Below are 27,462 nucleotides of genomic sequence, written 5' to 3' on the forward strand. Positions count from 1 at the left end.
AGCTCATCTTTTTCACATTTGAAGGTACCATTTTTAGAGTATAGCAGGATAAATGCAAAATGACCACAAACTAAGTGGGCAACCACTATAAAAATAATATGCAAGTAATGTGAACTGTGTTGATTTTGGAGTGCCACATTTTCAGAAAATCATTGACAACCTGGAGTGTGTCCAGAGGAGGGTGACCAGGATGGTGAAGAGCAGGGGTGTTGTTATAAACAGGCCCACCTGGGCACGGGCCCCGGATCTTTTTTTGAGCTGCCCTAATTGCCTTTTTTTTTTTTTTACATTTTCCCCATTGACTTGCATTGGAAAACAGAAATGGCCATAACTTTTTTAGTTTGTATCATAAATACATTACATTTGGAGACCTGGTAACCCCTAAGGAGCTGATTAAAGCTGCCCAATTTCAGGCAGTTAGGTCCAGTGGCTTTTGTGCTAGCCACGGGTAAAATTGGCTTTTTTTCAAGAAAATCTGTCAAAGACCTATAATTTTTTTTGTGCTTCCAGATAAATTCATGGAATTTGGGGACCTGGCAGCCCCTATGGAGCTGACAGAACCTGCCAAATTTCAGACAGTTAGGTCCAGTGGCTTTTGTGCTAGGCATGTGTAAAGTTTCCTTTCTCAAAGACTAAAACAAAAAGTAAAAACTGTCGAGCCACACAGGGGATTAGAGATCCTAATCAGAAGGTGTTTAAGGTGACCATTAGATCATCACTATCCCTAATCTATGGTGTAGGGGGGGTTTTAGGTGCAAAAAACCCCTCTCCCCCTACTTTTTTGCTCTTACAGGTCCACTGTTGGGAGCTTGCTTGCAATTAAATTTTGAAGAGGGAGAAGGGAAGAAAGAGCTCCATGTGAAGTATTTCACACAGCATCTGATTTTATTGCCCCAAACTGGAAACTTTGGATTCTGCAGAAGTTTAGTAGCTTCAGTTCAGCAAAGGATCCAATCAGCCTCCACAAACTTCTTTCTCCCCCTCCACTTTAATTTCTCCTAAATAGTTGTAGGACTCAAATTATTCCAAAGGGAGGATTAGGGCTATGTGGCATCATGATCGAGAAACTGCTGGGACTTTTAAATAGGTTATACAGTTTAAAAAAGCTAGAAACCCCCCTCAGCCATCTCACCTCATAAAGTTAATTTAAGTACGTGCAATCCTTACAAACACACCACAGCCCCCTCTGAAAGGAGCCATCTGGCTTAGGGAATTCCCTCTACCACCACCACCCCCACATTTCCAATCACCATTCTTCTTTTCTTCTTCCCTCCCCTATCCTGTTCTTTCTTTCTCTTCTTTATTCCACCCAGAGCATATCTTGGGGAATTCTTAAAGAGAATTCTCTTTGGTGGGCAAGAGAAGTTCTGAACTGTATTTGACTTTACACTAACAGACAAGAGAGTTTGTTTTTCACTTTCTCCACACTCAAGCCTTTGAGAAGAGTGGGTTCACATGGTTGCAGAGAAACAAATCTGGGGCTGTTTTGTTTGTCAGTTGCCATTATCCAGCAATAGGAAGGGCTGTAGCTCAGTGGTAGAGCACATGCTTGGCATGCAGAAGGTCCCCGGTTCAATCCCCAGCATCTCCAGGTAGGGCTAGGAAAGAATCCTGCCTGAAACCCTGGAGAGCCGCTGCTGCCAGTCAGTATCAACAATACTAAGCTAGATGGACCCAGGGTCTGACTCAGTACAAGACAGTTTCCTATGTTCCTCTGAACAGAAAGCTTTAATAAAAATAGGAGTTTTTGGTTTGTTTTTAAGTGAAGGGGAGATAAATATTGCTAATTTATGCAATTCTATGTATGCCTACTGAGAAGTCCCATTATGTTTAATGAGGCTTACCCTCAGGAAAGTGTTCATAGGATTCCAGCACAAGTTACTTTCGCAGGGGGATTTGCACCTTGATATTCAGCATGTTTACTCAGAAATAAGTCTTAAGTTGTGAGCATGGTACTGCAAGCTTAATACAGCGCCTACCCAATTACGTCTAATGAATTGACTACCCTTTCAGCTCAGTCCTATGCATGTTTTGTCATTTGTGGGGTGGTGGTGGTGGTTTTGCATGAACTCTAGCTTAAATGGTGAGGGAAAGGCATTTAGTACATGCTCAGAGTTTCTCCATAACTTAGCCCTAGTTTTGAAAACAGACTCATTGGCTGAATCTTGGTGAAGTCTTGGCACAAATGAAGTTATGGCAAGGAAGTTACAATGAGAGCTTGTGCATAACAAGGAAGAGGTAGAGGAGAGTTGCACAAAACAAGATGTCTGTTTTTATGAAGAGTTGCTGGAGGATGTAGGATGAGGAGGGATGGTTGCATGGAGGGGAACAGAATTGGTAGGGGGAGAATGTTAGTGCTCAGTGGTGAAAGAAAAGAATTCTGCACTTGCTCAGGGGCACTCTGTATTTAAGAACATAAGAAGAGCCATGCTGCATCAGACCAAGGTCCATCTAGTCCAACATTCTGTTCACACAGTGGCCAACCAAATGCCCACAGAAAGCCCACAACATGGATGGGAAGGCACGATAGCACCTTCCCACCCATGTTCCCCTGCTGCTAACATTGGTGAAATGTAAATAAATTATAGTAATTCTAAATGTGCATGCATGTATATCCTTCAGAAACTTTGCAGGTTTCTTGCCAGGGGGACACCCCTAATGACCTGTGCATTTTCATACAAATGTACCCAAAAAGTATAGGGGAAGGGGTGAATGGAAGGGAAAGCAAATCACTCCCTCCCCAAAATTGGAGAACTCCCCTTCCGCATGAACTGCTGCATCTATCCTTCTGAAATGTTCCTGGTTTCTTACTTAGGGACAACTCTAGGCTGTCTGTAATTTTCAGAACAATAGTCCATAAGGAACATAGGGAGATAAGTATGTCCTCTTTTGGAGACCTCAAAATGTCAAGGCCACCCTTGCACAAAAGCCCTTGTGGCTATCATTCTGAAATGTGGCAGACATGATCTCCTATGATGGGGCAATGAATCCTCAATTTTTTATCCAATTCTTCCAAGTAATAAAAATGTTATTGGCAGTTCCCTTTAAAAGAAAATCAAAATATGAACCCTGCATCTATTTTTCTGTCATTGAACAGGTCTAATCCCCTTCTAGAGGGCTACTATGCCTGAAATTATCATCCAGTTCTGACCAAGAGAAAAAAGTTACATTTTTTTTTCTAATTTCTCATGGTAGTCAACAGGAAGCATAAAGATTCATTTTTCCAAAGCTTGACTCAGCTTTGGTGCTACGATGGAGTGGTCTGACACCAAATTGGCCCAAGCAGAAGTGGGATGTTTTCCAAAATGCTGAATTGGGGTCTGAGTTGAAGTGGACAGGGTGTGTGTGTCAGTGCACACTTCTTATGTATGTATGTAATCTATCCACACACATGGAAGCAGACCACATGTACACCACACACATACACACACATACATTAGAGGTGTGCTTACATTTGGATATAATATACATAAATTTGTAATATGGGCCAGTGCCCCGGATCTTTTAAGAACCTAGTAATGCCTCTGGTGAAGAGTCTGGAAACTAAGTCCTAAGAACAAGAGTTGACAAAGCTAAGTATGTTTAGATTGGAGAAGAGATGTTTACAGCTGTCTTCAAATACATGAAGATGGAGCAGATTTGTTGTCAGTTACTGCAGGGGTCAGGATGAGAATAAATGGGTGGAAAATGCAAGGCAGCAGATTTCAGCTAAACCTCAGGACAAACTTCCTAATACTAAGATCTGTTCAACAGTGGAATAAATGGCTTTGGGAGGTGGTGGGCTCTTATTCACTGGAGGTATTTAAGCAGTGTCTAGACAGCCATCTGTCAAGGCTGCTGTAGTTCCAGATTCCTGCACTGACCAGGGGATTGCAGATGATCTCCAAAGCCCCTTCTAACTCTAAAATGCTATGATTCTATATATTTGAAATATAAAACACAGCTGCAGCTCTCCAACTCAGTTTTCAGGAGACCCCAGTGCTGAACAACTGCATGTACCACTTTTAAGGAAGCCTCTACAACATTTTGTGCGAGTTCGCACGTCTCGCTAAGTCACCCTGTGAATAAGTCACCATGGATTGGTTGGTTGCTAAACAACCCACTGTACTCCTGACAATCGGGCTTGCTATGGTTTGTTGCCCCACTTATTCCCCCTCAGTCCTCCCATTGACTCTGGCATGTATACCAGGGGCCTTTACAGCAGAACGCCTTGTTGCTTCGGTTCCTACATCAGCACCCTTTCTGCAATTGTTCCACTGCGATTGCTGGCTACCGAGGGAATCTCCCCCCGCCTCAAATCAATCACCAAATGGAATTAATTTTCAGAGCCCTTATGAACATGAGCTTTTTTTCGGGGAAGTTCACTGTTGAGCAAGAACACAAGAACCCCTCTCTGATATTTAGCCTACCATACTGATATCCCTCTCTTGTCAATGTCCTTGTCAGTTTCAAACCCATTTCGGGGCCACCTTGCTAGCAAATACCATTTTTTAAAAGGCTGCTTCATGTTACATGGAAGTAAGCACTGCCATGCCCAAAGCACTTTCTCCTGCAACTGCCAGCCATTTTTGGCTCCCTCCCTCTCCTGCATCAGATTGCAAATAAATACATAAGTAAATACATAAATCCAGAACCCTTATGGATGCAGGAACACATTCACCAGCTCCCCACCCTTCGCCCAGGGATTTTCACTATTTGTGCAAGGGTGCAAGTCCACCTTCCATAGATTTAGCCAAGCATCCCCATATTCCCCTTTCCACTTTGGCACTTCCCTTGCTAACTAGCAAACAGTTTCTTTTAAAAGGCGGCTTCAATCACGTTATACTGAAGTAAGCACATGCATTCCCAAAGTGCCTTCTTCTGCAGCTGCCAGCCAGTTTTGGATCTCCCCTGCCCACACACACATTGTTGCTTCCCTCCATTGCTAGCTATCTCATCTTGATATGGGTTACAGAGCAGTGAGTGGGATTGGTAAACATAAACAAACACCATGGCAGAGCAGTAAACGGAAGGGAATAAATTGCACAAATCTTAAGCAGAGCATTAAATGGAGGCAACATTGCAGAAATGTAAAGGCAGCTGTCATTTACTCCTGTGCACTTGCTCAGGACTGAAAATAACATTGTAAAAAAGATATTTATAAACTCATTCAAGACACTCTCTGGTGTCCTGTCTTCGTGATTTTTAGGGGCATGGGCAGGAGGGCACTGAGAAGGGATGAGGGAGGATGGTGGTGGCATGAGTGAGATCGCAAGGAGTGGCACATCTTTTTGCCACTCTTGCCGGGTGGCTCTCTAGCCATTCCCAGCAACCCATGATAAAATCACCCTGGTGGGTTCGGACAACACAACAAGCTACCATGGCTATCAACAACACTCAAACAAACCATGGGTCTTCAGGGTGGCTTATTCGTGAAAAATTAGCCACCCTGCAGGAACCACGCCGGGATTGCATGACACAACAACCCACCATGGGCTGGTTGGTTGTATCATTCGAACCAGGTCAGTCCCTCGTAGGCAGCAATCCTATACATTGAATCCATTGTATTGTCAGTAAACAAGTATGTAGCCTTATTGTGGCGAAGGGGCTTGCGTAACTCAGTGAAGCCATAAGCTATGCCGTGCAGGGCCACCCAATCAATGAATCAAGGTAAGCTGGAGGTGGTCAAACGTGAGATGGCAAGATTGAACATCGACATCTTGGGAATCAGTGAACTAAAATGGACAAGCATGGGCGAATTTAATTCAGGTGACCATTATATCTACTACTGTGGGCAAGAATCCCGTAGAAGAAATGGAGTAGCACTCATAGTCAACAAAAGGGTAGGAAAAGCAGTACTGGGGTACAATCTCAAAAATGATAGAATAATCTCAGTACGAATCCAAGGCAAACCAATATCACAGTAATTCAAGTCTATGCTCCAACCACTGAGGCCGAAGAAGCTGAGTTTGATCAGTTCTATGAAGACCTACAACACCTTCTAGAACTAACACCAAAAAAAGATGTCCTCTTCATCATAGGGGATTGGAATGCTAAAGTAGGAAGTCAAGAAATCACCAGGATAACAAGCAAGCATGGCCTTGGTGTACAAAATGAAGCAGGGCAAAGGCTAATAGAGTTTTGCCAAGAGAACACGCTGATCATAGCAAACACTCTTTTTCAACAGCACAAGAGGTGACTCTGCACATGGACATCACCAGATGGTCAATATCGAAATCAGATTGATTATGTACTTTGCCGCCAAAGAAGGAGAAGCTGTATATAGTCAGTAAAAACAAGACCTGGAGCTGACTGTGGCTCAGCTGCTTCTTGCAAAATTTCGGCTTAAATTGAAGAACGTAGGGAAAACCACTAAACCATTCAGGTATGACCTAAACCATATCCCTTATGAATAGATTTAAGGGATTAGACCTGATAGACAGAGTGCCTGAGGAACTATGGACAGAGGTCCATAACATAGTTCAGGAGGCAGCAACGAAATCCATCCCAAAGAAAAAGAAATGCAAGAAAGCAAAGTGGCTGTCTGATGAGGCTTTACAAGTAGCTAAGGAAAGAAGGGAAAAGCAAGGGAGAAAGGGGAAGATATATCCAACTGAATGCAGAGTTCCAGAGGATAGCAAGGAAAGACAAGAAGGCCTTCTTAAATGAACAATGCAGAGAAATAGAGGAAAACAACAGAATGGGAAAGACTAGAGATCTCTTCAAGAAAATCGGAGATCTCAAGGGAACATTTTGTGCAAAGACGGGCATGATAAAGGACAAAAAAGGCAGGGACCTAACAGAGGCAGATGAGATTAAGAAGAGGTGGAAAGAATACACAGAAGAACTATACAGGAAAGATCTTAATGTCCCTGATAGCCATGATAGAGCGGTCACTGAACTTGAGCCGGACATCCTAGAGAGTGAAGTCAAGTGGGCCTTAGGAAGCATTAGTAACAACAAAGCTAGCGGAGATGACAGTATTCCAGCTGAGCTATTTAAAATCCTAAAAGATGCTGCTGTTAAAGTGCTGCACTCAATATGCCAACAAATTTGGAACACTCAACAGTGGCCACAAGACTGGAAAAGGTCAGTTTACATTCCAATTCCAAAGAAGGGCAACGCCAAAGAGTGTTCAAACTACCGTACAATTGCGCTCATTTCACATGCCAGTAAGGTTATGCTCGAAATCCTACAAGCTAGGCTTCAGCAGTATGTGAACTGAGGACTACTGGAAGTACAAGCTGGGTTTCGAAGAGGTAGAGGAACTAGAGATCAAATCGCCAACATTCGCTGGATCATGGAGAAAGCAAGAGAATTCCAGAAAAGCGTCTACTTCTGCTTCATTGACTACGCTAAAGCCTTTGATTGTGTGGATCACAACAAACTGTGGCAAATTCTTAAAGAGATGGGCGTACCAGACCACCTTACCTGTCTCCTGAGAAACCTGTACGAGGGTCAAGAAGCAACAGTAAGAACCGGACATGGAACAACCGATTGGTTCAAAATTGGGAAAGGTGTACGACAAGGCTGCATATTGTCGCCCTGCTAATTTAACTTATATGCAGAGTACATCATGAGAAACGCCGGGTTGGATGAATCACAGGTCGGAATTAAGATTGCCGGGAGAATTATCAACAACCTCAGATACGCAGATGATACCACCCTAATGGCAGAAAGCAAAGAAGATCTAAAGAGCCTCATGTTGAGGGTGAAAGTGGAGAGTGCAAAAGCTGGTTTGAAACTCAACATTACAAAAACTCAGATCATGGCATCTGGCCCCATCACTTCCTGGCATATAGAAGGGGAAGAAATGGAAGCAGTGACAGATTTTACTTTCTTGGGCTCCAAGATCACCACAGACGGTGACTGTAGCCATGAAATTAAAAGACACTTGTTCCTTGGGAGGAAAGCTATGGCAAACCTAGACAGCATAGTGAGAAGCAGAGACATCACCTTGCCAACAAAGGTCCGTATAATCAAAGCTATGGTTTTCCTAGTAGTAATGTATGGCTGTGAGAGCTGGACTATAAGGCAGGCTGAGCGCCGAAGAATTGATGCCTTCGAACTGTGGTGCTGGAGAAGACTCTTACGAGTGCCCTGGACTGCAAGGAGATCAAATCAGTCAATCCTAAAGGAAACCAACCCTGACTGCTCATTGGCAGGACAGATACTGAAGCTGAAGCTCAAATATTTTGGCCACCTAATGCGAAGAGAAAACTCTCTGGAAAAGACCCTGATGCTGGGAAAGACTGAAGGCAAAAGGAGAAGGGGATGGCAGAGGATGAGATGGCTAGATAGCATCACCGATGCAATGAATATGAACCTGAGCACACTCCGGGAGAGAGCGGAGGACAGGAAGGCCTGGCGTGCTGTGGTCCATGGGGTCACAAAGAGTCGGACATGACTTAACGACTGAACAACAACAAGGGTTCTGGTCCAGCCCTTTAGATCACACATAAACGGGGAACCAACAGTTGAAAAAGGAGCATTTCCATTAAACAAGCTAGGAGTGGAGAATAGTGGAACAAGCAAGTCAAATAAATTGCTGCTATGCATAATGGAGGACAGGGAAGGTTTGGCATCTTGCTTCCACCCCTCTGAGAATTTCTAAAGCGTTAACTGTAAAATATGCCATTTTCTGCAAGCCAGAAATCACCTTTTTCTCCTACTACAACACTAAAAGGCATCTGCATATTTTTCACCATGCAGCAAACCCACCCAGCCACACAACCATTTTCAAAATACTGGACATGTGAATAAAACAGTGAATGAGATCCAGGACTCAGGGCAGCAGATAGATGGATCTACATCAGTCAAACAGGTACAGCCTAAGGGTAATTGGAATATATATTGTTACTTCTGAAACTGATGCTGATAAGGAAAATCCCGGGAACTAAACATATGGAGATAGGATATTATATTAAATCAAGCTTAATATAAAATTCCATTTTCTCTTGGAGAGATACAATAGATGGGGCTTGCTGTCACACTGAAATCATTCATTTATTTGGTGTCAGAAAGAATCCCATTCCCAGATCTGCCTGGTTCTTTGTTGTTGTTTTTACTTTCCTTGTAGTGTTGGCATACCTTACTTGCCTTAGTTACTTCACTCCATCTTAGTGGACCTTGTTCTACAGGCCTTTCTAAGCTTTACATCATAGAACATTATGGACTAGATGGGGTGGTCTGCTTAAGTAGGACTGTTCAGTCCTTAAGTAGGACTGTCTAGACAATTCTGCCTCAGTGGAAGAATTTGGAACAGTGTCAGGTATTTTCAGAAAGAGACAGGGTTCGCACAACACACTAACTCACACTCAGTGGTTGAGTGTGGCTTGGTGTTGAAGAGTGGGTTGTTTTTTGAACTGTGGGTTAGCATGTTGTCTGAACAGAGGACATTTTCTGCAAGGTTGCTTGTTAACCATGCAGTGTGGGTTATTTTTCTTGAAGAAGCCATCTTGAGAATCCATGGTTTGTTGCTGGCTTGTTCAGGGTGGTTAATAAGTCACACTGCATGGTTAATAAGCCATCCTGCAGAAAATGTCCTGGATTCAGACAACACACTAACCCATGGTTCAACAACAACCCACACTCAACCACTGAGTGTGGGTTAGTGTGTTGCGTGAACAGCCCCATTCACTGTGTCTCAAACCTTCAAGTCCTTGCGACCTTGTCCTCTATAGCAAGGTTATATATGGACCCATTTTTGTCTCCTTTAAGTACCATTGCCCCACAATTCATAGCACAAAGCCTCTGAAGGAATGCAACCTGTATTCTGCACCCAGTTGGCAAGGTGGTACAGTGGGTTCAGAATTTAGTAGTGTGCAAAATGGGAGTGTCTCTGACTACATGCAAAGTTAATGTACATGCCTGCAGAGGTATGTTATCTCAGAGATACAGATGGAATATCTTTATTGCTTAGCAGAGTTTCCAGTCACCAAAGTTTGAGAGTATTATTATTTGAGGATTAGGAGTATTAATGTTCTGATGGGAATGAGAATGAACAGCATATGTTGTAAATACCTGTACATTAGTTGGCCATTCTAGGAAGAATAAATGAAGAAATAACATAATAACTTTACATGTTTACTCAGAAGTAAGGTATACAGAATTCACTGGAGCTTACTCCCCAGTAACTGTGTTTAGGATTGCCTTCCCTTAACTTGATACATTCTCTGTATTTACACTTTGTTTCTGTTATATTCCAGTACAGCTAGAGGAACTGTTATGTTTAGCAGAGCTAAGAGGGAAATCATTATCACACTAGTTTTCATCAGCTATACCAGATTAGCCATGAATTAAGCTTACTTCAAAGCCAGCTCAGATATAAACAGCATTGTTCAGTGCTGTTTGAAACACCACCATTATTTGAGCATTTAATAAGAGGTCGGTCAGCTAGCAATAACAGTTTTGATGTTTCACAGTGGATAATTAGTCTGTCTTAATAATCACGCTCTACTACCCAGAAGACATAGGTCATGATGGCTATATTGCCTCTAGTCTCAGGGCAGTATACTGGACTTCTGTATGCCAGTTGCTGGGGAATGCGAACAGGAGGGTGCTGTTGCGTTCATGTCCTGCTTGTAGGCTTCCCATAAGCATCTAGTTGGCCAATGGGGGAACAGAATGCTGGACTAGATAGGCCTTTGGTCTGATCCAGCATGGCTCTTCTTGTGTTCTTAAACAGATTTTAAAATCTTATCATATTCCCTATAGATCTGTAGCTCCAAAGTTTTTGATTTCTGCAAGCTGAAATGCTGGCTTCTGCAATCAGAGTAGACATAATGAAAATTCTAGGTATAATCAGATTTCATACAAGCCCTGCATGGAGCACTGCCACATAGAAGCATGTCTCTCCACATGTGGGTGTAATGTTTGGATCGGCTCTTAGTCATAGTATTTGGGCATTTTGCCAGAAATAAAGGAAGAGGCGCTTAAGGTGACCAGGGAGAATGGAGGGCAAGGCTCTTGTATCTTTAATAGTTGTGTAGAACAAGGAATATCAATAGGTGCAGCTTTCCTCTCACTTGCATAACGAACTGCACTTGCCAAAATTCCCAGCTTTTAAGAGGTTCAGGAGCTTTGCCCTCCTTTGCATCTGATCCTGGTGGACAGTGATCTAGCCAAACTTCCTCAACCTAGTGTCCTGACAGCCAGTGTGATGTAGTGGCAAGAGTGTTGGACTGGGAGCCGGGAGATCTGGGTTCTAGTCCCCACTTGGCCATGGAAGCTCACTGGGTGACTTTGGGCCAGTCACAGACTCTCAGCCCAACCTACCTCACAGGGTTGTTGTTGTGAGGATAAAATGGAGAGGAGGAGGGTAATGTAAGCCGCCTTGAGTTCCTTGCAAGAGGGAAAAAGGCGGGATATAAATGCAATAAATGCAATAAATAAAAATAAATACAACTCCAACCAGCATGGTCAGTGGAGGGCACCAAGTTGGGAAAGGCTGTTCTAAGCTCCAAACTCTTAAGTGAAGCTTTGGGGCAATGAATATGTTAGGGAGGAAAAATGTAGCGGTGGGAAGGGCTGGATAGTGAAGGAAGTTGTTTACAAGCTTTAGCTGCTCTCAGTATCCTCACAACCACACAGAATACTGGAGACCTCAGAGTGTTAGGATGAAGACAGTCCTTGCATTCTAGTTATACTTGAGGCTATTGTACAGAGGAATTCATTAGTAATTAACTAATTAGTTACTAATGCAAAAGATCCCAGCATCAAGACCCCAATATTACATCATGGGGGCCACCTAAATGTTTTCCCCAGTTAGATCAGATTAGTCTCTACATGTGGAACATGGCATCGTCATGTTGTTAAAGCAGCATGTGTTAAAAGACACAGAAACTAGAAGACGTTTCTCAGATGTTATATTTCCCAAAGTTTTTTGGAGGGAGAGGGATTGTTTACATTTCAAATGGAGACTACTGGAAGTGGCTACTTCCATTAATAGAAAAAAATGAGATTATATTTCTGAAATCTAGACAGGATCTAGGATATATCCATATGGTTTAGTCAGCATGGAGCAGGAGGTCCCTGAATATTCAAAGAATACATTTTTTATTTTTAATTTAATCTAAGGGACTTCCAGTAGAATAATTAAGTGGTATTGGCTCATGCGTCTAAATATGTTATCCATGTTTTCAGACTCAAAAGAATTCGCTCTTTGTGTCAGCTCATTTGGAACAATGTGAAGGATTCACCCAAACACCCTGTGAATAAAAAACAGTTATCTTTGTACTTCCCTTGGAGATCAGACAAAACAGAGACAGAATTAACTGCACGATGTCATCTCTAAAAACTGAACTTTCACCACAGTCATAGCAGACCCCTCCCTGGTTTGCCCCCTTTTAATCTTTTCGCTGGATCTTGCTGACTTACACAGCATGCTGTGTAAAAAGATAATATTATTGCGGTACGGAGAGCAAGCAGGAGACAATATCCCCAATTTCTACTGTAGAAAAACCAGCACTGTGAGGAGGAAACCTAATAAGCTCTTAATACTTATTCAGAGGCCTGAGCTCCTTAACATGCATAGAAATACAAGAAATCACATCGATCTGTGGAAAAATCCTTTGAACTGGAACCAAAAGATTAGAAGCTACTCCAGCAATCCAGCTGCGCATCGCACAATACCTCTGCATGAGTGATCCAGTTTGCTGTATTTGAAGTATCCAGGCTTGCACTGGCAAACTGCAATGCCATCCAAGTCCATGCAGACAGAAGTTTCCTTGTCACATTCCGGATCTTTGTGTTTACACAGGCCGCCAACTATTGCAAAAAGAACATTGGGAATATCTTAACTTTTCTGGAAAAAAGTGCACCTTGACTGGACTTTTTCCCTACAAATACCAGACTAGGATTAGATGAAACTGTTTATGCCACTCATTTGACTCCATTGTTCCCCCTTAGAATGCCATCATAAGGTACAAAACAGAACAATTCTTGCTCATCTCTCAAATTAAAAAGCAACAATGTGGTTTTGTTTCATGCAATGCCAACGGAGCTAAAATTGCAGGGGGTAGTTTGGATATTTGGAATCCAAATAGGTTGTTTTCTCTTTAGCTAAGCCATATGCTTCTCAGAGCCCACACTAAATCCATGTGAACCTGAGAGTATACTGAATTTGTAATCTCTCTTAATACGAAAACTTCCTTGTTGAGAAAATATGTAGTGAAAGGAAAAAACTTAAACGAATGTTCCCTGAGAAATGGGCTGCTTCACCTTTCCTGACGATGACACTACAAAAAGTTGTTTCTGAAGTCCCCTGCCCATGAATAAGAAATTTCCACCACTGGCTCATTTCTGTTTCAAATACAGCACAATGAATGCTGTGTCATCTAGCACCTAGTACCAGTCAAGTTGTAGTTATTGTTATTTATTCAATTTATGAGCTGTGTTATAGCCGGGCCACGTACATAATAAAAACAACTGCAATTAAACAGGTGATGAAATGCATAAGAAGAAGAATTTAAAAGCGGCAGCAACAACAATGTAAAGTAAAAATAACAAGTTCAATGTAGAGAAAGAAAATGTTTTGCCTTCTTGCAATGTTTCTTGTAAATCAAAAAGAAAAAACCATGCCTAAAGGGATGGGATTCCACCCACACTGGAAATTCTGTTGCGTCAAATAGGGTTTTTTTTGGTGGTGGTGGTGGTGGTGATTTTGTGTTATTTTGTGCTTTATGTTTGCCATGCATGTCCTCAGTGGGTTGAACACTGAGATGCCACTTACAGTGTGATCCTATGTGGGTCTTCTCAGAAGCAAATCCTACTGAGTTCAGTGAGGCTTACTCCCAGATAAGTGAGTACTGGACTGTAACTCTGAACTTCTAATTGTAATCAGTTTTTTTAAAAATCCCCTTCTTCCCCACTGATTAGTATCCTTGAAAAATCTTGCTGCCAGATAAACTTCTATAAACTAACCCATTTTTAGCTCTGCTATCTATCTATCTATCTATCTATCTATCTATCTATCTATCTATCTGTTTTGAGAAAACACACATGTCCCTTTCATCTATCCTTTGTAAGAACTGTGCTCAGATCATTTCGATAGGTTCAAAACATGTGGTCAGAACTCAATGCCACATCTCTTGAGATGAAAAGCCTGTACACAATGACCTTAATCCTGCAGTGTGTCCCACATTTCATTTACAGGAATGTTTTTGTAGAGAGGCAAACTTCTCACACATATTAGCAGAAGGCTTGAAATCTGTATTTTATACTAGGGAGGCTTTCAAAATGACTTCTGTTCCAGTGGGGAAAAAAAGCTTTGCAAAGAGCGTTTGGAAGAAAGAAAGCTTTTTTAAAAAAAGAAAAGAAAGTTGTATTAAAAAAATTAAAAAAAATAAAAGCCACACACTTTAAACATTTAATTTTACCTCTGTGGAGCAGTGTAAGGTTAGAGATGAACTGGCAAGTCTCTGTGGGAGCTTTGCATGCTCGAATATGGCTTCGCAAAGTGCTGACAATTTCATAAAGGGTGACATTGGAGGCTAAGGAAAAGGTGCTCAGGACAGATACTTGGATGGTACCGGACTTCCTAAAGAGAGAGTGAAAAATGGCACTAACATTATATACATACCATATGAATGCATTTTTTTCTAGTCTTGGCTTACTACAGCAGACTGGAGGATACATTTTGCCAATGGTGGCTCATGATCAAAAAGGGCACTCCTACAGATGCTAGAGGGAAATACCTGCCTGCTCCTTGTTGAACCAGTGCTGCTGCCATTATGGCACATGCCCAGGAGAATACAAAGACTGTGCTTTGGCTCTAACTATAAAAGTAATGCTGGCTATGTTCTGCCTGCATGATTCCTTGAGAACCTTCAGAGCAACGCACTCCTATTACTCAAGTTGGCTGGCGAGAACAAGATGGAATGTACACACTCCGGCAAAGAGAGAACTGATGCCATAGTTTTCAGGTAAAATACATGGCTTCAGGGCCAGCTCCAGGTTTTGCAGGGCCCTTGGACAAGACACCTTCAATAGGCCCCTTCCCTCAGTGAGTCTACCTTCTCACTGCCATGGTCACCAGCTCTATTGCTCCTCATCCTCTTCCTCACTACTACTACTTGCTTGCTTGCCAAGTAGAGAGCCAGTGAACAAATAGGCAGTAGCACCTCCTCAGCACCACCATTGTCTGGGCCAGAGCGAGGTGAACAATCAGGCTGCAATGGTGAAGAGGAGGAGAAAGTACAGGGGGCTCTCATCAGTGGGCCCCTGCTGGGGTGTGGGCCCTTGGCAAGTGCTCAGGCCTGCCTGCCTTTGACTCTGGCCCTGCCTGACTTCCCTAAAGCATGAAGAAACCACAAGGTGTCCAAGTGCAAAGGAAGACAGAACTATTGTTTCTTTATAGCTGTGTATGTGACAGAATTTCAGCAGGTGCCTTTTTTTATCTCCCTGCATGCAAAAATGCTCTTGCCCAAATTCCCTGTTATTTACTACTGCTATTACTGCCATTACAACCACCACTACTATAGTGTTATCAGGGTGCATGAAGCTTTACAGAGTAGAAGCGGGCAGGTCCCCACACCAGAAGGCTTCAATCTACAATTCAACATTTATTTATTTATTATTACAATGTATATACTGCCATATTTACTAAAAAGCCATCAAGGTGGTGTACGACAACAATTTAAAACAATAAAACATTAACACACAATAAAAACAAACATTAAAAACATTAAGACATAGAGAGACAACTGGGAAAGTTACTCTTCTTCCCAACTACTAATGCAGTCTTCAACAATCTGGCAACCCCCAGATGTTTTGTACTACACCTCCCATCATTGCTGGCCATTGGTCATGCTGACTGGGGCTTATAAGAGTTATAGTCCAAAACATCTGGAGGGCATCAGTTTGGAGAAGGATGCATTAATGGTTCTCCTTAGCATCACACTGGAAGGAAGCTACATGTGGAGTGGGCAGTAGTGAAAGACTTCACAGTGAATTTGCTGAGCACATGTACATGTGAACAGGTTCAGGTGAATAAATAAGAAACAAGGACGGAGAAGTATGGCCTCCTCCCTCCCCTGCTTCTCCTTTTATAGTTGATGGCAACTCTAACATTACTATATATTTGTAAAACAAAAGCATGCATCAAAAAATACACATGCATACTAAAGGGGAGTGTGTTCATGCTGAAATGGGTGCATGTGAAAAATGGAAGATTAGTGTGTTAAAGTCTGTATCCAGGACAGGGTCCTAGCAGTCTGAGCAGGCAGTCACTGACACGAGATGACAGTTGACATCAAAATGGGTTCTGAGGCCAGATTTGGTGGCAGAGACAGCTACTTTTGCACAGCTACATCTGCTATACAGTTACAGCTACACAGTTGGTGAAAAAATGGTAAAGAAATTAATTGCCATAGAGCAGGGGTGGGCAACCTACAGCCGTCAGCCTAATTTCAAAAGCCCTCTGAAAGTGATCTCTTCAGACCTTTGGCAAAAACATTCTTTCCCTTTGTTGGCAGCCTGCTGTGCAGGGATGGAGGGGGGAGGGGGGGACAGAGAGAGAGAGAGAGAGAGAGAGAGAGAGAAGGCATCATAGGAAGGTCCTACCTACTTTTGTCTCTGGCCCCACCCACTGCTGCCATACAGCCCTCCTTACAGATTTCTCAACAGAGAAAAGGTCCCCCATTCTTGCCACAGAGGGTGGGAAAACCGCTCTTGGGTTTTATCACACTGTAAAGTGGTATCCAAATAGCAGCAATACCCTAACCAGAGGAGGTTGGTGGCTCCAATGTCAGTGGGGTGGTGAATCCGCTCTGGCTTTCAGTCTGAACCAGTCAGGACTCTAGGGGTGTGGAAGCCTCCACTGATACTAACTATGTCAAAGTGTGTGTGTGGGGGGGCAAGAGGTCAAATCAAAACCCGGCCACCGAAAACAACTGTTTCCCTGCTTCATCCTCCTTACCTTGATGCCTTAACAGTTGAGTTGTAATAGCCAGGCAATGTTGTAAGAGAATCATTCAGCTGAAGAAAAGAAATGAAGAAGAAGAGGAGTAGTTATTGTATTGTTTGGTTCAGATTCGACGGAGAGCTCTGAGCTTTGCAGCCACGCCTTGCAGCCAAGCTTGGCCAGATGGCTGCCAACGGCCCAGAGATGCCCCTCCACCTCCTCTTCTCTCTGCCTGCTGTATGCAGGGAGGTCCCACCCACCGCCGCTCGTCCATTGATAGGACAAGACAGGACCTGGAGGCACCATTGGGGTGGGGGTGGGGATGCGCCATGGCCATGGTGATGTTGGCGGGGGGACATGCCAAGTACCCAAACAAATCTGGAGCCAGCTCTGAGCTCTGCTTGCACTCCTGAGTAACAGGTGACGTTTTACTAACTGTGAAGGAATACTGTGTAGTTCTGAATGCAAACTGAGGTTTAAAAAATAGTATTGACCTCATGGGTCATGAGAGCGGGGGGGAAACGGTGGCCATAAGAACGTGCAGAGAACTTTTCAAAATCATGCACATATTTAAAAGACACCTCCCTTGTGCTGTGGGACAGCCAAAGTTTTCAGTCTTTTATTTCTCTACTAACCTTTAATCTGTATCACAGGAAGCTGCCTTATATCCGGTCAGACTATTTGTCTGTGTAGCTTAGGCAGAGGTTTTTCACATCACCTGATTCTTTACTGGAGATACCAGGCTCTGAACCTGGGATCTTCTGCCACTGAGCCATGGCTCTGGCACATGTTGAGGAGTGAAGGTAAGACCAGTACACTCTCTCTCTCTCTGCCAGGTTAACTAGGTCACAGATAAAACCGTCTTAACTGACAAAAAGAGAGCTGCTGTTTTAGAGGGCCATTGCGGCGATAATGCTCCAATGTGCTATACAAATGCCATGACAGGGTTTTCCTGCTCCCAATAGTAGCCTCCTCACATTTACAGTTTGTCGATGCCAATGAAATGTGCATCTGATGTATAACATGTGTACTGTCGACATGTGTAAACGTGATGTTATTCTGCTGGAGGAGGTACTGTTTTGAAGGGGCAACATTTCACATTTCAACTTAGTATATTACTACCATGTCTGTTAATGAGGTGAAGTGCCCATGTATCAGACATCTCAGCTCTCATTTGCAGGAATGCCCTTATTCTCCTGTCGTCCCTTTCGTTGTCTGTTCAAATCAAAAGGCAAGGCTTGCTGACTGTATTATACAGAAGTCCAACTGTACCCAGTTTACAGATTGGAAAATAGAATGGGGAGATCATGAGACAATATCCTGCTTATTTTTCTTGAACTGGTAAGTCTGATTTCAACATGCTCTGAGACCACCTGTTGAATATATGTTTGCCCACTGTTTTCATATGTGCCCACAAACCAGGATAGCAAATGGTGATGCTGCCAGCCTATTTCTGCAAATCTAGTAATTTGCTTTGCCCAAGTAATGTAAGTTGAATAGGTTTTGGAATAAGTAACTTTTTTTTGGCAAGAAAACATTTCTGATTCAGGCTAAATACTAACTCTCAAGTGAATCTACAAACACACAGTAGATGGGCTTTTTTACTGGCAAAGAGAAAGGGCTACAGTTTGGCAGTTCTTGTTGCTTATTAGACAAAGCATGACAGAGGCAATCCTCTGGAATTAAAAAGGGCTCCTGCCTCTGCTCAGCAGTGAAGGGAGAGTGGCATCAAATGCCCTTACCAGGGTCATAGGAGGCTGCTAGCTCAGCACCATGCAGCTGTTGAGGGACTAGCTGCACCCTGCGTTGGCCCTGCTCTTAGAGCCCACACTGAGCTCCACTAGCCATTTAGGATCTGCAAGCCAGCAGCCCTCATACCTCTGCCTTGTGAGGCTCTCCTGTAAAGCTGTTAGACTCGTCTCCTCCTAAATTGCCACTCAGTGGCAGAAGCCCCTTTTCGCCTCCAGAAAGCTGCTGTCAATAAATACTATGCAGAAGTAGCTTTCGACACTCACCATGTTTATGATATTGTCTTCGATTTGATGAAGCTCTGAGTACCTCCCCGTTGTATTAAATGTTAATGGAAACTGGCCAATAAATGTTCTTACTGAAGACAAGAGGATAGTTTATTAGCTAATACTACGGCCAGATCCCACTATCACCACCAGCCCCGTCATTCACGTACACACACACACCCCTTCAATTTTTATGCCAAGGAAGCCCAACTTTTCTTTGCAACAAGGAAACAGAAACTTTTAAATGTTTAAATGGAAACCTTGTTTGTAAGGGCCAAACTAGACATTACATGGCAGATGCATAAAAGTGTCTCCTGATGTTTTTCTTTAAATAAAAAGCAACTGACTGACAGATTGATCTGTGGGATTTCTATACACAAATGGAAGCCATATATTGTGATTCTTTGTAAACTTTGTTTCTGACCAGTACAATGACTGTTGTAATGCAGAAAGCTTAATAACGATGGTAATATTTTCTGGAGAGAGAATTCTATTAGGCTCTTTTGAAATATGTAGAATATATACATTTATAAATCTCCATTTTCATTAACTATTGAAATTCCTGTCCTTATAAAGGGTGGGAGAGAGAAGGTTCATTTACTTTAGGTATACTGAGGAGGTGGAGAGAAGGCCCATGTACTTCAGGGACACATGCTGTCTTATGGGAGATTCCCCCATCAGTAGAGGCCAGGCTTTCTAGCATCAGGAGCTGGAGGCATGTTTTGCTCCAACTGCAATGGTGTCCCTCTGTGCAGCATTTACTTTGCACATATGCATGAATCACAGAAATTCATTTATAGCAGAGAAAATAAAGGGGCATGCTCAAGAACATTCCTTGGCATGAGGGTTAACACTGAACGTGGTGATCCCAATTGGGGGGAAAGCAGGTTTTTCTCTTCCCCCAACAGCTGACTGCAGCTGTTTTTACCTTGTCCCATGAAACTTACTCAGAGACATTGAGAATGGAATTGTGCTGGGTCTGAATTGCATGAGGATCCGTGTGTGTGAAGCTGCTCCCACATGTGTTTGTGTGATCCTTCCCATGACAACTGAAGCAGCTGTTGTTAGCGAGTGCCCTGCCCCAGAAGTTGCCTTGCTCCTGAATACACACAGTTTGAATCCCACACCATTCAGTAATCTGAGAGGCATCATACCAAGAAGTAATGAAAGAATTAGGCCTAAGTTCTTAGATAAGGGAGAGTCTACCAGACTGCCAAGAATATGGTTAACTGACAGTTGCACAATAAAGTCAACAAGCTTTTGAACTGTAAAATTATATACATTCCATACTGTCATAAAGTGGCAGCCATCAAACTAGGGTCACAAATCAACAAAATGAAGTTAAAGGTATTTCTGGTAACACAAGCAATCCCTCTACAATTAAAAAGATCTAAGCTGTTTGTGGCTTTATGTCTTATTAAAAGCTTATTTGATTTATTTTTTGCCCCTCAGCTCTCTTACCTAAATTGCATTTTCCTTTTTCCATCCGGTAGCCCAGAGAACACGTACATTGGAATGAACCTTGTGTGTTAGTACATGTGGCCAAGGCCGGGCACGGGTTAGACAGACACTCATCTACATCTGAAACAGAAGAGAAAAACAAAGGCCTGCAGAAGGGCAAACCATCCATTTGCTCAGGGGAAAGCAGCTGCCACAAGAGTGAAGGGAAAAGGAACAGAATTGTGGCAAAGCGAGTGACTGAGCAGCAGCAATCGTCCCGTCTCAAGCCTGCAGCGACTAGACGATGTCACAGGTGGGGACTCAACCTTCACCCAACTCTGGCCAACGCAGGGGATTTTAGAGAGATCAAACATGCTAGCAAAAGAAGCCTCCTCACACCAATAGACCAGGGCACTCCAGGTAATACTCTCTGCCTCCTACAAAAGACTTGGCTTGGGCTTGCTTGCTGGCCTGACTAATTAGGAGACTATTTGCTGGCTGTGGAACCACTTTCACTCCACTCCTGATCCATTCTCAGCTTCTTGTTAATTGGCTAAGACAGCTATAGACACTAAGTAGTTTTCCCTGCCAGAAGTTCACAGGAAACTGATGGGAAACTGATGGAAAGCACTCTACAGTCGCTGCTGCCTCCATCTGCCACCAGGAAGAGAGCCCTGCTGCTTTCCTCCAGGGGCTAATGCGGGCAAACAGATGCTTGCTACACATCTTCTCTTATTAAGAGGGTAACATGCATTAGACCTGCATTATGCTTTGGAAGCTGTAATCTCATGTAGTGGTTCTATGTGCACTATTTTATTATGCAACAGTTTTATTATAGGGCCTGACCACTTGTGTAGCAAAATCTGCTTACGCCCTGGGCCACTTTCTGGAAAAAGGATGAGCTCTCCAAAAAATACAGAAATTGGCCATCCATGATATAGCCCATTGCATATAGCCCATATAGCCCATTTGTTGGATATGGCAGATACACAGCCTCAGGAAGCAGGTATGGCTAGATGGCCTTCAGCTCCTCTTTCACACCATTATCGTATTCTTCAGTTAAACTGCATATGCCTTTTGAGTCTGAGGAAGGTACAACATTTCCAGTTTGCTTACTTTCTCCTTCTCCTATAAAGCTAAAATTTTAGGTTTCTAAACGTTTTCTTTTTTTATAACTACTAATATTTCTTAAGCACTTAAATTAATGCAAGCATCTTTGTAGCACTGTTCATTCATACTGTCTAGAGCTTTCCACGAGCCCTAATTACATCCATTTCTGACCCAGAACAAGAGGATCCGCCATTTTAAATGTATTTCTTGCCAAGGGTTTTTCACCATTATAAAGCACCGGTGTAAATGGCTCCCATTATTTCTCCTTTACCCATACTGCAGTCTTCTCCTTGCCAACTGGCTGCACACTGGCACTGGAATTTGCCCATCAAGCCATCCGTAATGCATTTCCCATTATTAAGACAGGTATTGGTGGTACACACGCTGGCTGCGAAATAAAACGTTTCAAGACTTAAGTCAGGATCATCAAATGCAACTAAAACATGATGCATCTCCAATTCAGTTATCAAGGCAACACATTTATCTTTTATAAAATTATGCATCCTCCCCGATATCTAGAATCACAAACAAAGCTACTTGTGACATATGCCACTCCAGTAGTCAGCAGGAACAGTCGAGAACCATCATATGCATGACTACTGCTGGGTTTCCAAAGAACACATATAAAAAACCACTTTCCATTCATTCTGCTGGGTTCACTCATGGCGTCCAGAGGCGAGACACCTGTGGAGTGTTACCAGCAACTGACACCTTCAAGCCAAAAGGAAGCGTTCTCAATACAGCTTTATATCAGGAGTAGGCAACTTGTGGCCCTCCAGATGTTTTGGCCTACAACTCCCATCAGCCTTAGCCAGCACAACCAATGACAAGGGATCATGGAGTTGCCCACTTCTGCTTTATACTATGGACAAAAACGGTTAATTCAGCCTATATCACACATGGCATTTCATATGCTAGGCACTGTGGGAACGACTTAGTCCACGGACTTCTGCCTCATTTAAAGGCTGGAGAATATCGCTGCCAAATAGTAATCTATTATTTTAGCTAAAGGAGCAAATTCAGTGATTCATGACAAAATAGCGATACATATAAACTATGCCATGCAAGCAAACAACATTATGCTATTGTACAAGTGGGACCTGCAACAAAATGTTGCAGCATGGATGGCTCCTGTTCAGGGTCTAGCCAGCCAGCTACGGCCTCTTCCAGGACACATTCTGTCTTCCAACCCCAAAGGACACTGTGCATTCTGTGGCCACTGAGCATGCTCAGTTCTCTTTGAACTGGTGTTTTGTTTTTTTTTTTTGAGGGATACGTATGTGTGTGTGAGAGAGAACCCTTTGGTTCCCCCGACCCCCTGAAGATTGTTTCTACTTCTGCAAGCCTGAAGCATACTGATACTTCCCTCTTGTTTCTTGGTAGCCCTGTGTTTTTGCTACATAGCTGTCATAACTCAGCACTTGAGTTCACGGTTAATACAGATGATGTTTTCTGTTGTTAAGAAACAAATCCTGCAAATATTTATTTTAAATGTATTTGATATGGGGCCATTCATATTTTTTCATATGAACTAGTTTAAAGAAATAAACTAGTTTATCTGTCCTCCACCTCACTCCATCTCCAAATCATTTCTGACTCTGAGTCAGGTTCTAGAATTGGTGGTCTTTATGGTCACTCTAGTGTTGTAGAACTATCTAAGAAACTCACAGCCACTTTCATAAATTTTTAAACCTGCTGAATGAATTCTTATTCAAATGATCAATGATATTCAACATGTTAAATCATTTTACATGCCATAGCCATTGTCACCAATTTCAAAGAAGGCTTACCTTTTCCATGGGAAGTTGGAAATGCCTTTGGGCTTCCTAACGGGGCAACTGTAGTTGGTTTGGTGGAAACTGGTGAAGTAGAAAAAGGCCCTGCAGTGGTTTTGCTAGAAGAAAACATTTTGGGAGGATGTGTAGAAGTGATAACATGCTCTGTGACTTTAACAGTAGTTGCACTGCTCTTTTCCATCCATTTTGTGGGCATTCCAGTGGTGTGAGATATCTTCGTAGGAGAGGGTGGCTGAACTTTGTGAGGCTTTGTGGTGACAGAAAAATCTGTGCTTGATGCCAAAGTAGACAAGCCTAATGTTGTAAAAGTTATCTTTGGAAGGTTCTTTCCCGTTGTTACCGCCACCAAATCCTTTGGAGTGGTTGTCCTTGGAAAAGTAGGAGTTATTGCTTTTGCTGTCTCAGAAACTGTGGTACTTTTCGGCAAGTACATGGGAGATGTATCCAAAATGGGAACATTTTTTTCAACGCTAGTCCCTGGGAGAGAAATGTTTTGCCCTTCTGAGTCCTTGGTTTCCTCTAGGGAAATTGTCATTGGTGAAGAACGATCTGAAAGCTGTTCAGTAGTTTCAGTCAGGAGAGGAGAAGGTCCTGTTGACCTCAGAGAAGTGTTTTCCTTCAATGGATGCCTCCCAGTCTGGTTGTACTCACTGTAGGGACTTCCAGCTGTGGGTGGGTCTATTCCAGTTGTTTCTTCAGATGCAGCTACAGAAATACTGGTTTCAAGACTTTCACTAGGCTGTGACGATGAAGACATTGAGGAAAGTGAAGGCGATAAAGAAGGCAATGGCAGCAACATGGGCAGTACTGTTGATGATAGCCTGGGTGAAAATGTCATAGAAGGTGTTTGAGGGGATGATGATAACGTTGATGGGAAAGCAGAGTAAGATGATAGGAGAGAGGATTCTGATGATGAAAACAAAGTAGGCGGCTGAGTTGTTGGAAGTGCGTCCTGTTTTGGTGACATTGGAGGGGAAGATGAAAATGATAAAGTGCTGGCAGATGTTGATGCAGATTCTGAATAGAACTGTGTTGTATGTGGCTCCCTCACTGTAGAAGAGTACCCTGGTGTTTTCAGGGAACGTACAGCCAAAGGTTCTGTTGACGGTGCAGAGAAATCCATGTCGCTTGAGGACATGTTCCTTCCTCTAGTCTCAGTTACAGAAAATGAGGACTGAACTGACTCTGAAGGGCTGAAAATTTCTGCATAAGAAGTGGAATTTGCTGATGTATCAGCTGATGTGCTGTTGTTTGAAATAGACAGTAACGTCCTTTCCCCACCCTTTGTGAAAGTGGTTGAGATATATGTGCTGTCAGTGTGAGAATCAGAGGTTCTTTTTCCAGTGTCAGTGCTACTCATTGGCTGATAGTCTGTTCCAGTGTCTGAAACACAAGCAGAACGATGAATGATTATTAACATGAAATGTCTACTGATAGGGGAAAGAGCATACACAGGAGCAAAGTATTGTTATTGACAAGTGTCACTACCATTTTATGTGAATTATCTGCCATGGGATAGATGGTGGCTTACTAAGGTATAACTTTGTTGAGGGCGAGAAAAAACTAGACAAAAGTAATGGTAGGTAAGAATATTGATGGCAATTAACTAAGATAATGGCAGCCTACATCTTTTTTGTTGAGGGTGCTAAGGACAACAAGTGAACAATTAGGAATGGATAATTCATATTATTGCACTGAGCTGTTCATAAAATCAGAGTTGTACATTGGTGAGTGGGTCATTTAAACTCCCTACACATTTATTTTTTTATTTAGCTTTTTTCCCTTTGCTTATCTTTTACAAAAGGCCAGAGTGGCTTATAATTTCAAAAAAATGTTTTAAACAATAACAAATACCTTAAATACAATTCACAGTATTAAAGCTAAGCATTTTTTTTAAATGTCATAACTAATATCAACAACTATTTCATCCTAACCTCCACAAGATTTCCTAACCAGAAATGTTTTACAATGCTTGAATAAGTCCCTAAGGTTGGCAGGCACTTCTTGAAAATAAACCCTTCAACCTTGGTGCTACTGTTGAGAATTCTTCCAGGTCTGCTGGTCCAGAATATTCCTGGCTAGGGACCGGATGAGCTCATAAATCTGCCTGCTCTGTGAGGTCACCACGTGAAGCCCTGTTGCATATCCCATTGCCTCTTGAGGTACAGTTGGTGGGGATGTGGGAAAGGGACTTTTCTGCAATGGTACTCAGAATGTGGAGATCTGTTCATCCCTGACTTTGCCGCAGTTTGTGGCAGCTGGCAAAGCAGTTCACTTGGTTAACTACTGGCCACAACAGTGTGGCAACAGAGTGAGGAGGGCTTTCCCACTCTTACCTTTCATCACCAGGAGGCAATGGGCGAGAGGCGTGTACCATAGCCAGCACTGTGCAGGTGCATGGTTACTGACAGCATGGGTGCAGGCTGCTGACAGCATCACGGGTGCCCATACATTCAACAACTTGCTTGGGGCATGGTGGCACCTCACCTCTACCTGGTAATGAAAGGTAAGGTCAAGAAGTCCCCCTCCCCTCTATTGTCACACCATGACCATTGGTGGATTTACCTAGCAAAGTGCTTCAGTGGCCGCTGATTAAAGATGTTTGTTGCATAAGGTTTCTTTTCTTGCTTAGTCCTGGATCTCTCTTAGTTTTAGTTTTTATCGCTGGTTTTGTATTTTTAAATATTGTATTGTAACCAGTTTAAGACATAATCCTATGCTTGTTTAGACAGAAAAAGTCCTACAATTCCCAGCATACCCCAGCCAGCATGGGGACTTGTAAGACCTTTTCCTGCCGAAATGTCCATAGGATTGCATCATTATTGTCTTAACCACAGGTCATGACAAAGAGCATCATATACAGATTTTAAAAGGCCATACCAACAAATTACATCTATAATACTCTATCAATGAAAATAAATGATCATAAAAGAAAATCAGCACTTATTATCCTTATGGCTATATATTACATGTGTTTCAAGATAACATTGACGTAGTTTTGCCAACACAAAAGAAAACAGGACCATTTTTTTTGCTGTTGTTGCTGGCAAACAAAGGCTTAGTTTTTTGTTGTTTGGACCAGTGATCCAGTCCAACCAAAGAGGTCGCCAGGTTTTTCAGTCAATCATTTAGTGGATTTTATTGTTCCAACCAAAGGTCATGACAAATATGCACTATGGGAAAACAATACAGAAAGACAAAGATAGCTTTTCCAACCATGCATCCAGGCAGGAATGGAATACAGAGATACAGAAGTTCAAGTTCTGTATCTCTGCAACAGGTTACAGCGATTACATCTAGTTTTCTTTCTGATCTTGCTGCCCAGGCAAAGAAAGCCATTTTGTATGTTAGTTATGCAAGCGTTGGCATAACTCATTAAAAAACAATCAGTTTCCATAAGGCTTCTGCTATTCCCTTCCCACAAGTCAACAAGGGTTTAAAAAATCTCTCTAGGGGTCATGTACAACAGGCAGGTTAAAATATAATGCCATAGATCTTCAATGTGATTTTGGCCACAAATGCATAATCTTTGTTCTGTTGGCACCTTCTTATGATCCTCATCCAGAACCATAATTAGTATAACCTTAAAATGTAATTCAATAAGGAAATTTCCCAGTGGGACTGGGATAAGCTTAGAAACTCACTCTAAAACATTATTTTTTCAACAAATGAAAGCACAAATTGGAAGATTTGATTAGGTGCAGATCCTTCCCAGAGCCTTTGCAGAATAACTAATCCCTCAATTGTGTTTTATCCATACAAAAGACAGAGTTCATCTCAGGGAAAAATTAAACATATGGATTTCTTTTGTATCTTGATTAAGGTAGATTGATTAATGTTTTATTGGTTTTTATGTAAGCTGCCTTGAGCACCTCAATTCTGAAGAAGGAGAAGGTGGGTCACAAGACTTTCTATTAATTAATTAATTCAAACTAATAAGAGACACTTCCTAAGATATACAGGATCCAGAACATACTCGGCTTTATGCATTACATGTTAAAACCTGCATAGCCAGAAGGGAAAAGTAGTCAGTGCCATAGGAGAAGCACTAATTTCACATGCTCTTTCTGGCCCATTCCCATAAGGCTGTGGGTGGATTTAAGTGGCCAGTTTGAATGTGGCAACTGATGTTGACAACATGATATTCTTTGGGTGAGGGGGCTGGTGGACTGCATGCCTTGCCAGGTCACAGATAGTATGATGTGACTGGGAGTCAACC

General features: G+C 42.5%; 1 protein-coding gene across 1 annotated transcript in view; it reads right to left on the bottom strand.

The window, feature by feature from the left end:
* Nucleotides 1-27,462, bottom strand: part of HEG1 (heart development protein with EGF like domains 1) — a 69,498-nt gene that overhangs the window by 9,182 nt on the left and 32,854 nt on the right. The window contains exons 14-20 of the mRNA XM_084860404.1: nt 23,238-24,626; nt 21,719-21,835; nt 20,359-20,478; nt 18,898-18,989; nt 16,898-16,956; nt 14,358-14,518; nt 12,613-12,747 (exon numbers count right to left, since the gene is read on the bottom strand). Coding sequence (XP_084716530.1) covers nt 12,613-12,747; nt 14,358-14,518; nt 16,898-16,956; nt 18,898-18,989; nt 20,359-20,478; nt 21,719-21,835; nt 23,238-24,626 — 2,073 coding nt within the window. The remainder of the gene's footprint in view (nt 1-12,612; nt 12,748-14,357; nt 14,519-16,897; nt 16,957-18,897; nt 18,990-20,358; nt 20,479-21,718; nt 21,836-23,237; nt 24,627-27,462) is intronic.

The sequence above is a fragment of the Heloderma suspectum genome, chromosome 1 (assembly GCF_057233095.1).
Source record: "Heloderma suspectum isolate Gila_16-S chromosome 1, 16-S_ref, whole genome shotgun sequence".
NCBI classification, from domain to species: domain Eukaryota; kingdom Metazoa; phylum Chordata; class Lepidosauria; order Squamata; family Helodermatidae; genus Heloderma; species Heloderma suspectum.